General features: G+C 43.4%; 1 protein-coding gene across 4 annotated transcripts in view; it reads right to left on the bottom strand.

Moving 5' to 3' along the window:
* Window positions 1-1,083: 1,083 nt before the first annotated feature.
* Window positions 1,084-13,738, bottom strand: part of tiam1a (TIAM Rac1 associated GEF 1a) — a 358,747-nt gene continuing 346,092 nt past the window's right edge. For all 4 annotated transcript variants that reach the window (XM_086006197.1, XM_086006200.1, XM_086006198.1 and 1 more), the window contains 3 exons: window positions 11,029-11,116; window positions 10,747-10,919; window positions 1,084-2,355 (listed from right to left, as the gene is read on the bottom strand). In XM_086006197.1, the coding sequence (XP_085862323.1) occupies window positions 1,868-2,355; window positions 10,747-10,919; window positions 11,029-11,116 (749 nt within the window). In that variant the 3' untranslated portion in view covers window positions 1,084-1,867. The remainder of the gene's footprint in view (window positions 2,356-10,746; window positions 10,920-11,028; window positions 11,117-13,738) is intronic.

Here is a 13,738-nt window from a genome sequence, read left to right as displayed (position 1 = left end):
GGTTGAAGCCCAACTCAAGGACTTGAGAACATAAACTAGGCTGACACTTCAGTGCAGTACCAAGGGACTGCTACATTGTCGGTGGTGCCTTTTTTTGGATTAAACCGTGAGCCCCATCTACTTGTTAACACGGACACATAAAAGCAGAGGAGCTCTCAAGAGTCTCCTCCACAGCAATTGTCCCTCACCTAACACCCCCAAACAGATGAACTAGTTATTTATCTGTTTATTGGACCTTGCAGTACATAAGTTGCCTGTCACATTTACCTACATAACAATGACTACACTTCAAAAATAATTAATTGGCCCTGGGATGTCTCGCGAATATGTAAAGTGCGATTTAAATACAAGTTCTTTCTTTCTGGTTTTCTTTTAAAAGTAAAGCACAATTGAAATTCACATATTTTGAGGTTATTGAAGTGACATCACTTTTTGTCAAGAGATGATAAGGGAAATGTAGATTGTGCCTGTTTTGTACCACTTGGATTAGAAATAGAAAGAAGCAGTGACCACACATACTGAAGTCTGGTGAACAAAGGAACTTATAAGTTATTAAGACAAATCCAAATTCAGGAATGTGAAATTATTTAACCTTTTGAGAGATTGTCCATCAGGTTGTCTCCAGGTAGCATAGCCAGGTGAAATGTATATTCTGTAAGTCACGAAGCAACATAGTATGAATATTCTCAATGCAGAAGAAAGGCTGATAAAAACAGTATATTTTAAGAAACTTCCTGTAAAATTCTCTGACAACATTTAAACAACTATATTTCAGGTTTGCTGGCTGCCATTAAATCTCTAGCTTGTACTGCCCAATCGAGATCTAAGTGACCATTACTTAGGCAGGCAAAAAGCTGAGTTTATGCTGGGTTTCTGCCAAAGCAGAAAATCCTGTTTTAAGTGCACTGAGCGAACTAGTGACACGACGAACCACCTCTTTGGGAAATGCCAAGTTAATCGTAGGAAGGTTCCACTGTATTTCCAAGAGATTACTACCATAGTCAACAACTGAAACCCTGAGAAGACTTTTCTAGCATTTGTCTCGTCTGCAAACCAACTTAAGTAAATGCACAAAATGGCATAAAGAGAATTCTTAATTTCATGTGTTTTATTATGTTTGAAGAGCATTTACAATTCTTAAAGTCAATGAACCTAAAAACATAAAAATAGAATTTCTTCCAGCTTACAAAAGAAATATATTAGGCAACTTCTGATGTGCGCATTAAAGCCTGGAAATATATACAAATATGAATATGGCAATAATAAGTACCATCAGACTTGTTGGTAGCGTAATGATTCTCTAAAGTAGTTTGAAAAAATTATTTATTCAAGGCTCGCTGCTGTTGCTTTGTTCATATAAACACCTGATTTATATCACTGTGGTAGTTGTACGGTTACTGATTTATAACCATTTTTGCAGCATTCTGCACTAAAAGGATATTCCTTAAACAGTTATAGATTAAATCCAGTTTGTGCAATTGATTTCATTGTCTTCTGTAAAAAGTACAAAGTAAGTTTGTAACAGATACAATAATTTTGCTTGTTCAGTGAATTGCCTACAAATAAACTAAAAGTGAAATTATATTTTTACACCGCAACAATAAATATCATACATTAAAGCCCTTTGGACAGTATATTATAGGAGTGTAGAATGAAGACACAAGATTGTTCATATTTTTGAGTGTTCAATCATAACAATTCTTAATTGAGTTTAATGGGAGAGCATGGTTTCTGAATTGTTCCAGCTGCCTCCCTTTGTCTATCAGTAAAAGAATTCAGTGGAATCATCCCTATAGTACGTAACATGTCATGAACAGTTAGCACTGAATGCGCCTGGTGGTCATATCTGCAGAAACAAGTCTGCATTTTAGATTTCATCATTTTCTTTTTCAGCTGAAATGAAGTCTTCGCGTTTTACCCAGATTATTTCTGCTGCATTGTTTTCCACTATTCCGTTAGCTGCTGCTGCAGCTTTTTGCTTCATAGCAAATGGCATTTTTGATGGTGATTTTTCCAGTGTTCTGTGCATGGAGAGCTTCCCACTCTCACAAAGCCCATCTTTTGTGAAGCTCATTGCTTTTAGCTGTTCTTGTAAATCTTTTGACAATGATGAGCTTTTCACTGACTGGCAGTACTCGTCATCATCACTTAGAATATCAGTCTCTTTGACATCTTCCTGCTCTTCATACTTACCAAGGTCAAACTGCTCCTCCACCCAACGATCAGTGTCATTACAGGTCGCTGGTGACTGCGAAGACTCATTATTCTGACTGCGTCCAAACAGATCATCTGCATCAATAGTGAATCGGTTCCTGGATAGTCTCTTCTTGCCTAAGCTTCTGCAGGGAACTGAAACTTAGGGAGGGGCAAAAATACTTAGAATTAGATACTGCAACACCTTACCAGGAGCAGAATCAAAATGTGCTAATAATCTAATAGCCAAGTCATATCAGCATGATCGTCATCACTATAATCATATAAACCTAGATTTACTGTTGACAATATTGCTGGATGATCGCTTACCACATTCGCACAACATTCCTTTGTCTGTTATTCTAGCAGCGATGCTAGCCCATTTAAAATAAATGGACTAATAAATGCATTAAAATAGCAACTAGAAGAATATCACTTTAATCGTTCATCTACTCATATCTCCAACAGTCATTTCTAGACTATTGTTTTTACAAGTGTTACAGGTACATATTATGACAATACTATTTTTCAATATATTTGACAAAAAACAATGTGCTGTAACTACTGAGCAAATAGCGAGAAAGGACGGTAGTACACTGCAGTGAAAGTGAGCCATGCTGGAGTGACACACACCTGGAACTTCCACAGGGGTGTTCCGATCTCTCGCTGTAAGTGTGGCAGAAGATAGTTGTAAACTTCGGTGAGACAATGTAAACGGCCACTGACACTGGAATTTTTTGAGGATGTAACTGGTAAAATAGATAAGGGAGAACCGGTGGATGTGGTGTATTTGGACTTTCAGAAGGCTTTCGATAAGGTCCCGCATAAGAGATTAGTGTGCAAAATTAAGGCACATGGGATTGGGGGCAAGGTGTTGACATGGATAGAGAACTGGTTGGCAGATAGAAAGTGTTGTGTATGTACCTTTAAGAGAGAACTGTTTTTATACTGTAGTACTGGCAGTGACCACACCTGTATATAAAGCCGTAGCAGGCTTCTGTACTTTCAGTTCCAGCATACCCTCTGTTCAGTAAACACCTGTTATTACCATTCTCCTGCAGTCCGTGTGTTATTGATACGCGGACACTACAGTGGCGACGAGCAGGTTCGAACTCACCTGCAGTACTGCATCACCTCACGGGGATCCATCCCTGAAAAGAAGCTTCTTGGAGGTCGAAGCCAGAGCAACGGGCGTCGACCGTGGGCAACTGCCCAGTGATCCATCGGAGTTCAGTGAATCGCAGGGGAAGCTGTGGAGAGCTGGGCTTGGCTCCCCAGTCAAGGTGTTCCAGCAAATCGTGCTGGTAGCAGGTAGTGCGCTGACCCTTCCGGACTGCAGCGGGCTTGAGCTCGATCGAGCGGCTCTGCAAGGGGGCCGTGCAGCGTCGTCGGGAAGGAAAAGAGAGAGAGAGGGTGGAGCGCACAGGGCGCGGTCGGTGCTCAAGAGCCGGGCAGCGTTAGAGAAAATAAGAGGGGAAGGAAAAGAGACGCGCAGTGGACAGCGTCGAAGAAGAATAAAACTAAGGAATTTAACTAACAAAAGAGAGACGCGCTGAAGCCGCGGGGCGCCGCCATTACTATTTAGAACGCTAGGAGCAGCATTGGCAGCAAGGGGAAGAAGGAAAAGCGCGGGAGGCGCCATTTTAATCCATTGGGGAAGAAGGAAAAGCGCGGGAGGTGCCATTTTAAACCACCCAAGATGCCGAAGCGTGGCAGTATCACTGCTTTCGACAACGAAATAGAAGACTGGACCACGTATGTGGAAAGAATTGAAGTGTACTGCAAGGCAAATGGGGTGGCCGATGAAAAGAAGGCGTCGTTATTATTAAATTTGATGGGCGCGAGAACGTACGGCCTATTGCGGAATTTAATTACCCCAGCTAAACCAATGGAGAAAAGCTTTGAAGAGATTGTCAATATCTTACAGGAACATCTAAACCCTACACCGCTGCTGATAGCAGAAAGATTCAAGTTCCATAAAAGAAACCAGCACAAAGATGAGAGTAATGCTGACTATCTTACGGAACTACGCAAGTTATCGAAGCACTGCCAGTTCGGAGCAGGACTGGCAGATACCTTAAGGGATAAGTTTGTCTGCGGGCTCCAGAGTGAAGGAACCCAGAAACGACTACTTTCGGAAAAGGACCTTACGCTAGAAAAGGCTTTCAGCGTGGCAGTATCCTACGAAGCAGCAGCACGGGGAGCTGCGGAAATACAACAGAAACCGCAAGAATATAGCACCAACGAAATGGCATATGGAGCAGAAAAGTGCTATCGCTGCGGCAGAACAACACATGACCAGAAGGACTGCTGGTTTAAGGACAAAGTATGCAGGCAATGTGGAAAAGTGGTACACATAGCACGAGTCTGCAGGTCGGGAAAGAAAACCAACACTAAAAGAACTACTAAGGAAAAGTACAAGAAAGTAAAAAAAATGACAGACAGTAGTTCAGAAGATCAGGAGAGTGATAATGACTCCGGGAGCAGGAGACTAAATTGTCTAAAGTTACACAACGTGATCGCAAAGGAGGATCACCGAACCATTTGGGTCACCCTCATGATAGCAGGGTCCCAAGTAAAGATGGAATTGGACACAGGATCAGCCCTAACAGTCATGAATCGACGAGACTATGAGCGGCTATTCTCACACATACCCTTGAAGGACACGTCCATTGTATTGAAGACATATACGGGGCAAAAAGTCTACCCCAGAGGAAAAATAAGGGTGCCCGTTAAATACAACGGCAAGGAAACACAGAAACTGTATCTATACATACTACAAGATGGAGGACCACCATTATTGGGACGTGAATGGATCCGAAAAATACAATTGGATTGGCATTCCATTCAGGCGCTAACTGTGGCTGACAAAAAGGATGACGACGTCACACCTGGACGACTGTCAAAAATTCTAACTGACGCGAAAGAGGTGTTCCAGCAAGGACTTGGGACTCTAAAAGGAGTAACGGCAACGATAAAAATTGAAGATAACGCAAACCCAAAATTTTTTACGGCCAGACCGGTACCGTACGCGATCCGCCCAGCCGTCGAAGCAGAGCTGGAGAGTCTGGAGCGTTCGGGTGTGCTGTCCAAGGTGGACTGGAGCGAGTGGGCCACACCCATCGTTCCTGTAATGAAGAAATCATTGAGCAGCACGCCTGGGGAGCTGAAGAAGGTTCGCATCTGTGGGGACTTTAAGGTAACTGTGAACCCAGTCCTGCACACAGTACAATATCCAATTCCGCGGATAGAAGATATTTTCGCCTCACTATCTGGAGGGAAACACTTTACGAAGATTGATCTGGCCCAAGCGTATCTACAAATTGAGGTAGAAGAAGCATCTAGAAAATACCTCACGATAAACACTCACAAAGGTCTTTACCAGTACAACCGACTGGTATTCGGGGTAGCATCAGCTCCGGCTATTTGGCAGAGGGCGATGGAACAAGTCCTGCAAGGGATCCCAGGGACCCAGTGTTATTTGGACGACATCCTGGTTACGGGCGAAAATGACAGTGAACACCTTGCCAGCCTGGAGCAGGTGCTCACTAGGTTACAAGAATATGGGCTACGAGCCAACCGCCCCAAATGCGAGTTTTTCAGGAAACAAATCTCGTATTGTGGCCACATGATTGATGAAGAGGGGTTACATAAGTCCCCAGACAAGATTGAGGCAGTAGTCAAGGCTCCAGCACCAGAAAATGTGTCGCAACTGAGGTCGTTCCTCGGGTTGGTGAACTACTACCATAAGTTCTTGCCAAATTTATCTACAATTCTGCACCCACTGAACGCCCTGCTGCAAACTGGAGTAGCATGGAAATGGAGTGATGAGTGTAAGCGTGCCTTTCAGAAATGTAAATGCCTAATCACTTCAAAAGAAGTATTGGCCCACTACAATCCAACACTACCGATTCGGTTGGCATGTGATGCGTCTCCCTACGGCATTGGAGCGGTGCTGTCACACAAATTCCTTGACGGTTCAGAGAGGCCAATAGCCTTTGCGTCGCGCTCATTAACCTCAGCCGAGCGTAACTACGCCCAGATTGACAGGGAGGCCCTCAGCCTGGTGTGGGGGGTGAAGAAGTTCAATCACTATCTGCACGGGCAGAAATTCACCCTACTGACTGATCACCAGCCTCTTGTCTCCATTTTTAACCCAAAGAAGGGCGTTCCGGTGATGACGGCACAACGGCTGCAAAGATGGTCCCTTTTTCTAGGGGCACATCAATACGACATAGAGTACAAAGGTACAAAACAGCATGGAAACGCTGATGGGCTGTCGCGCCTGCCGTTGCCTATGGTGGAGGAAGCACCTGCAGTGGACCCTGTTGAGATATTCCATTCGACCATAGTCGAATGTCTACCTGTTACAAACTCAAGTATAGAGAAGGAAACCCGAAATGACCCGACACTCTCTCGGGTCTATGATTTGACGGTGAAGGGATGGCCAGCACATGGCGACTCACTGTTGCCAGCATTCTCACCAAGGAGAGAACAGCTGTCAGTGTGCCGGGGGACCTTGATGTGTGGATCCCGAGTGGTAATTCCACCCAAGTTGAGAGATAGAGTGCTCAATGAGCTTCATGAGGGTCATCTGGGAGGGGTAAAAATGAAGAGCCTAGCCAGGGCGTTTGTGTGGTGGCCGGGAATCGATAAAGAAATCGAGGATATGACCAAGAGATGCACAGGATGCCAGAAAGTCCAAAACGGTCCACCACAGGCCCCGCTACACCCATGGGAGTGGCCCTCATCTCCATGGCAACGGGTACACATTGATTTTGCTGGTCCATTTATGGACTCAATGTTTTTAATTGCCGTGGATGCACATTCGAAATGGCCAGAGGTCATCAAAATGTCCCCCACCACCACGGAGAAAACTATTGCAGTCCTACGGACCATCTTCGCCAGGAATGGCTTGCCAGAACAGATTTGCTCCGACAATGGACCACAGTTTGTGTCCGAGGATTTCCGGAGGTTTTTGAGGAATAATGGGGTAAAACATTACACATCTGCCCCATATCATCCAGCCACAAATGGATTGGCTGAGAGGTTTGTTCAGACTTTTAAAAAAGCAATAAAGGCGATGTATAACGACAACATACCACTACAACACAAGGCGGATAATTTCTTGTTTGCTTACCGGAATGCAACACATGCAGTCACCAACCAAGCTCCAGCCATAATGTTCTTTAACCGAAGGTTAAGATGTCGCCTGGATTTGCTCAAACCAAACATAAGACGAGATGTTGAGGATAAGCAATTCCAGCACATCAATGAGAAGCCAACCAGGAGCTTCAAGATAGGGCAACCAGTCTTGGCCCACGACTACCGAACAGAAAAATGGCAGCCAGGAACGATATGCACACAGCAGGGGCCACTAATGTACACAGTGGACGTTGGAGAGAGCATCGTGGGACGCCATGCTGACCAGATTCTAGAGTCACAGGAACAAGTCAAACCCATACCATGAGAATGCGCACCTGGTGATGAACCCGAAGTACAGATTGCGTCTACCTCAGAATCAGTGGTATTGGAAGCTGACGAATCAACCAATGACAATGAGCCAGAATCGACTCCGCCGCAAGAACAGGATACTCGAGAAAGGCGCTATCCAGACAGGATCAGGAAGCCTCCTCAAAGACTGAATTTATAAATGATTACTTCAGTTGATGTATATAGTACAGAGAAAATTGTAATTGTAATTAGTTATTATTTAATTGTTAAATGAATGTTATGTACTGTTTATCTAAAAGGGAAGGAATTGTTGTGTATGTACCTTTAAGAGAGAACTGTTTTTATACTGTAGTACCGGCAGTGACCACATCTGTATATAAAGCCGTAGCAGGCTTCTGTACTTTCAGTTCCAGCATACCCTCTGTTCAGTAAACACCTGTTATTACCGTTCTCCTGCAGTCCGTGTGTTATTGATACACGGACACTACAGAAAGCAAAGAGTTGGAATAAACGGGTCGTTTTCCGAGTGGCAGGCAGTGACTAGTGGGGTACCGCAAGGATCGGTCCTAGGACCCCAGCTGTTCACAATATATATTAATGATCTGGACGAGGGAATTGGATATAATATCTCCAAATTTGCAGACGACACAAAGCTGAGTGGGAGGGTATGCTGTGAGGAGGATGTCGTGAAACTCCAGTACGATTTGGACAGGTTGGGTGATTGGGCAGAAACATGGCAAATGCACTATAATGTGGATAAATGTGAGGTTATCAACTTTGGTGGCGAAAACAGGAAGGCAGACTATTATTTGAATGGCAATTGATTGGGAGAAGGGGAAGTGCAAAGAGACCTGGGTGTTCTTGTGCACCAGTCGCTGAAGGTAAGCATGCAGATGCAGCAGGCGGTTAAGAAGGCAAATGGTATGTTGGCCTTCGTAGCGAGAGGGTTCGAGTACAGGAACAAGGATGTCTTGCTGCAGTTGTACAGGGCCTTGGTGAGACCGCACCTTGAGTATTGTGTGCAGTTTTGGTCGCCTTATCTGAGGAAGGACATTCTTGCCATGGAAGGAGTGCAGCGAAGATTCACCAGGCTGATACCTGGGATGGCAGGAATGACGTATGAGGAGAGATTGTGTCGATTGGGATTATACTCACTGGAGTTTAGAAGATTGAGAGGGGATCTCATCGAAACCTATAAAATTCTGTCAGGCCTGGACAGACTAGATGCAGGAAGGATGTTTCCAATGGCCGGGGAATCTAGAACCAGGGGTCATAGTCTAAGGATAAGGGGTAAGCCATTTAGGATTGAAATGAGGAGGAATTTCTTCACCCAGAGAGTGGTGAACCTGTGGAATTCTCTGCCACAGAGGGCGGTGGAGGCCAGTTCATTAAATATATTCAAGAAGGAGTTGGATATATTTCTTAAGGCTAAAGGGATCAAGGGATATGGGGAGAAGGCAGGGACAGGGTACTGAATTTGGATGATCAGCCATGATCTCATTGAATGGTAGAGCAGGCTCGAGGGGCCGAATGGCCTACTCCTGCTCCTATCTTCTATGTTTCTATGACGCCATTTCTCCTAGGTTACGGCAAGAGATCAGGGAACCGCCCCTGGAAGTTCTATTCCACGATATTTAGCCATCCAAATTCCATTTACTTTACCTACTACCTCGAAGAGTTAATCCACTTGTGTGTGATCACAAATAAATAGTTATTGGAAATATAGCACACCACTAGATAAATGTTTAGGGATGTGTTCATAATTAAGTAGCACTGATAACTAACTATAAGAGTGAAGTCCATGAAAAATCAGAACTCTTGAGATAGTGTCACTTTATTTAAAAACACACTCCCTGTCATCTAATAGATACACATTAGCCCAGAAATTTGGGTCTCCATGTATGAGTACGCATGGGGTACTCACCCGTAAGCCCAATGGAAGTGCCGGTTTCCTGCATGCACTGCGCATGCGCGGGAAACCGGCACTTCCGTTCCCCTGAAAGAAGGGGTTAAGCGGTGGAACGCTTGCGCGGGAGAGGCAGCGCGTGCGCATCGAACTTACGTTTTTTTTGCAGGTTTTCCCGGGAGGGTAAGTCTCCAGAAGTTAGACATGTAAAAAGCAGTCGCAAGGCCTGCTTTTTACATGGTAAGTGGTGAATTAATTAAAATTAAAACATTTTTTCCACAGGTTTATTATTTTTAAATACTTTAAAGGTAAGTTTATTTTTAGCCCTGTTACAAAATGTAATCAATTTTTAAAAAAATGTAAATTATTGTTTAAAATAGTTATTTCATGTAATTTATAGTTTATTTTAAAAATGTGATGTTTTTAAAAAAATTATTTGAGGTTTTAGTGATGTTTTGGGGCCCGTAGTATTTATAGGTTTGACAGCCCTTCCTGTCAAACTTACGAATGAAGCATTCCCTGCTGCCATTGGCTCTCCATGGCCCACGTGATCCCAGGGGACGCATCGAACTAACCGCGCCCCTGGGATACGCAAGCACTGCACGCCGGCAGTTGGAGGCGGCCCAGGATCGGAATCCCACGCGGGCCCACAGCTCAACGGCCGGCGCGCTAGGTAAGTGCAGGTCGGGGGCTTGCACCCGCGGGAAGCCTCCGACCCGAATTTCTGGGCCATTGTTACCTGTAGATTTACAATTGTCTGGCTTGTCACAAGATTACTTGCCATTTGACTATTCCCATATGGGGCATTTTTCTAATCTATCCAGCTGTTAAGGTTCATCTTCCATGTTCTCACCTTGTACTTCTGCTGCAATCTTTGAACCAATCCACATACACCATTGAGTTTAGACATCTACTTCCGCTGTCAAGTTCTGCAATTTGTGTTTTTATCTTAATAATGAGACTTTTTTTAATATATGGGTAGGAATGTCACAATATAAAATTGAGAAAGATAAAACTGGGACAAAAATATCTTAACTTTGAAACCAATATCACAAAAGTCAAAGAACAAATAAGCATTGGGAAGTATTTTCACAAATATGGAATTGCACACCAGTACAAGACAGGCACATTTTGGAACATGTTGTAGTGTGAACAATATTTCTGGCACAGCTCAGAACCCCTAGAATTCTTACCAGCTCGGTTCACAACGGGCCTTGCTCCTTTCAGCGCACACAGCCGCTTGCCTCCAAAAGGCATGTATTGCTGGGACTGTGGCAAACTTTCAGTTTTTAGAAGCTGCCTTCGCTGTTTATCGCGTAGTATAGACTGAACGGCCTTGATAAAATCCCGCTTGCTCTCAGGAGTGCTGAAAATTTCCAGAAAGGTGTAAATTATAGGAAGACAATTAAAAAAAATAAAATTATAAAGTCCTATACACTTGGCAAGTAAATCAGGTAACAGTAACAACAGGCTACCTGCTACAGAAGTGAAAGGTTGTCTCTGGTCTTCCTTCTGACTCGGATTTTGTGTGAACAATTTCAAAGACACAGTCAGTCTCTGCATCTACAAACAAAAGCACATTGAGGCACTGGATTATGAATTGTGACTACTGAAGACAGAGTTTGGTTTCATATAATTACAGGGCAGCCTAGTAATACAAGGACAAGATCAAAGCAACTTTAAACAGTAATGACAATGGGATTCACTCATCTCAAATCTTGCTTGCACACATGAACAATCATTTCTAAGCTTGTTGCTGCGCCTGTGCAATTTTAGCATCCAGCAGTGAGCTGAATTTCTAAAAGAGTTCAAGTTCTTGTGTTCTAAACATGGCAAACCATTTGTTCACAAAAATCAATGATATGTTTTCAAACTACTGAAAGAGAAAAGGATAGGTTATTTACTTCAATTAAAGTTCAGCCTCCTCATTCAACATGATATTGCTCATCATCCAACTGTGGGAGGGAGAGGGTGTGGAAAAGTAATTCCAGTCTGTGCAGGTCAAGCTGACCTTCCACCGCCTCCCTATATAAATACAGCCTTACTCTGACGTTTGTCATCAGTTTCTTCCCTGGAGGAAACAGCACGACAGTGACAGCAATTTACCTGTTTTTAATCGAGCCTTTAATGTAGTATACCCCCCAGGATGTTTCACAGAGGAGAAATGCCGAGTAGTAACAGGGCGAGGAGAGATGTCCAAGGGTATGGGTCAAAGAGACAGGTTTTGAGGAGACTTTTCAAGGAGGGAGAGAAGTAGCAAGGTGAGCGGTTCAGGGAGGAAGTCCAGAGGGTAGGGCCAAAACAGCTGAAAGAATCTGCCACGGATAGTGGCACAGAGGGACGGGGCATCCACAGACAGCCAGAGTTGGAGGCCTGAAGCAGAGAGCTGGGGTATAGGTCTGGAGGAGGCTGCAGAACTAGGGTTGGTTGAGGGATTTGTAAATGAAGACAAAAATTGTGAACTCGATGGATTGGAGGACAAGGAGCCAATAGCCTAATCATAAAAGAAACACACAAGTCAAGTTGTACATATGTCTCCCCCACCCCCGCCCAATGATGGTGAATTGAGGCGTATTTCATTAAGTTGGCTGCAGATTGGAATGATTTTTATGAAATGAAACATCATGTTTATGAGTAGCTTTTTTCACCTGGTTCTTTCATCTATTAGCTTTCATGTCTGTAAGAGTTGCGTTTAACTCGACAGATTGTAGTTAGACATGATTTTAGTATTAGGAAGTGGTATTAGAAAGAGCAGCAACAGCAATGGGGTGAAAGCAGTGAAGATGGATTTGGCGAGAGGTAATTTATGGATGTGACAGAATGTTAGTCCAGTTAGGATTGTTTATTCCAACCTTGACAGAAATAATATTTATCTAAGATTATTTGGGTGGAGGTGTGTCCATTACCATCTCCTTTTGCCTTGCACCATCTCTTAATGTCTCTTAATCTCTCCTGTCTTCCACCCTATCACAGACCTTCCCTTTTGTTCTTTCCTCCCCTCCCCCCATTCCCTGTCTCTACACTTGCTTAAAAACCTGTTCCATCTTCAGCTTTTTCCAGTTCTGACGAAGGGTCATCGACCTGAAACGTTAACTCTGTTTCTCTCTCCACAGATGCTGCCTGACCTGCTGAGTATTTCCAGCATTTTCTGTTTTTATTTCAGATTTCCAGCATCCGCGGTATTTTGTTTTTGTATTAATGTGCTTAACCAATCTGGGTTTATTCCACTAAACGACAAAAATAATAATCCTTACAGTACACTGCCACCAGGGGGCAGGCTTGGAATTTATTTTTAAAAGGTGCACAATTTAATATCTGTCTCTGAAACTCATCTATGTTAATAGCTAAAATTATTGCTGCGCAGCTCAAAACCATCACAATCTCTAGAAGCTGCTACTTCGATACAATTCCTCCTCCTCTCCCCATAGGCCATTAGCTCACACAAATCAAATAACTGGACTTCAGGATCAGGTCAATTATTGGTTTAGATCTCAAGACAGCAGCGCTTTTGGTCGCAGAAACGCTAAGACAGCCTAAAAAAAATACCCTAGAAGTTGTCTGCCAAGCAAACCCAAGTTTCTGCATAAGTAAGGCTTAGGCCAGGCTGTAAAATCTGTCACTCGTAGCCGCTATACCAATCCTTTCGTACCAGCAGCTCCAGATTCTAGAAAACATGTACAGTAACACCATCATACGTAAAAATATATGGTTTTGAAGTATTATTAAAGCAATTCTGTATCTGCAAGAGACCTTTCAATAGGAAACATTCTATCCCCAATCTATAACACTTTGGAAATGCCTGTAGATATATTGCACTTTCTAGGAAATGAATGATGAAAATAGTTATCTTCTACTGTCCTTGGCTAATGTTAATGATTCTCTTAATATTGTTGCAATCTATTGGTTATGTTGTAAGATAAGATATTTGGAAAGTATAGTAGTGCTTGGAGCTTGGATAGTTGGAATTCCTGTCTCAGTCTTTCTCCCGTTCCTGATATTTGCAACATTGTTGATACATTTGGTACTGATATGACTGACTACAGTGCAAAACTTCACCAAACCATTTTGGTGTCACTGATTGAAGCTACAAACTACCAAGAGTAAACCATCACAGAAATCACAGAAACCCCACAGTGCAGATAGAGGCCATTTCGGCCCATCGAGCCTGCACCGACACATATCCCA

Source organism: Somniosus microcephalus, chromosome 14, assembly GCF_052327205.1.
Source record: "Somniosus microcephalus isolate GS21.2 chromosome 14, FLI_Smic_1.0, whole genome shotgun sequence".
In the NCBI taxonomy this organism is placed as follows: domain Eukaryota; kingdom Metazoa; phylum Chordata; class Chondrichthyes; order Squaliformes; family Somniosidae; genus Somniosus; species Somniosus microcephalus.
The sequence above is the reverse complement of the archived record's forward strand: the minus strand, read 5'-3'. Positions and strand labels throughout refer to the sequence as shown.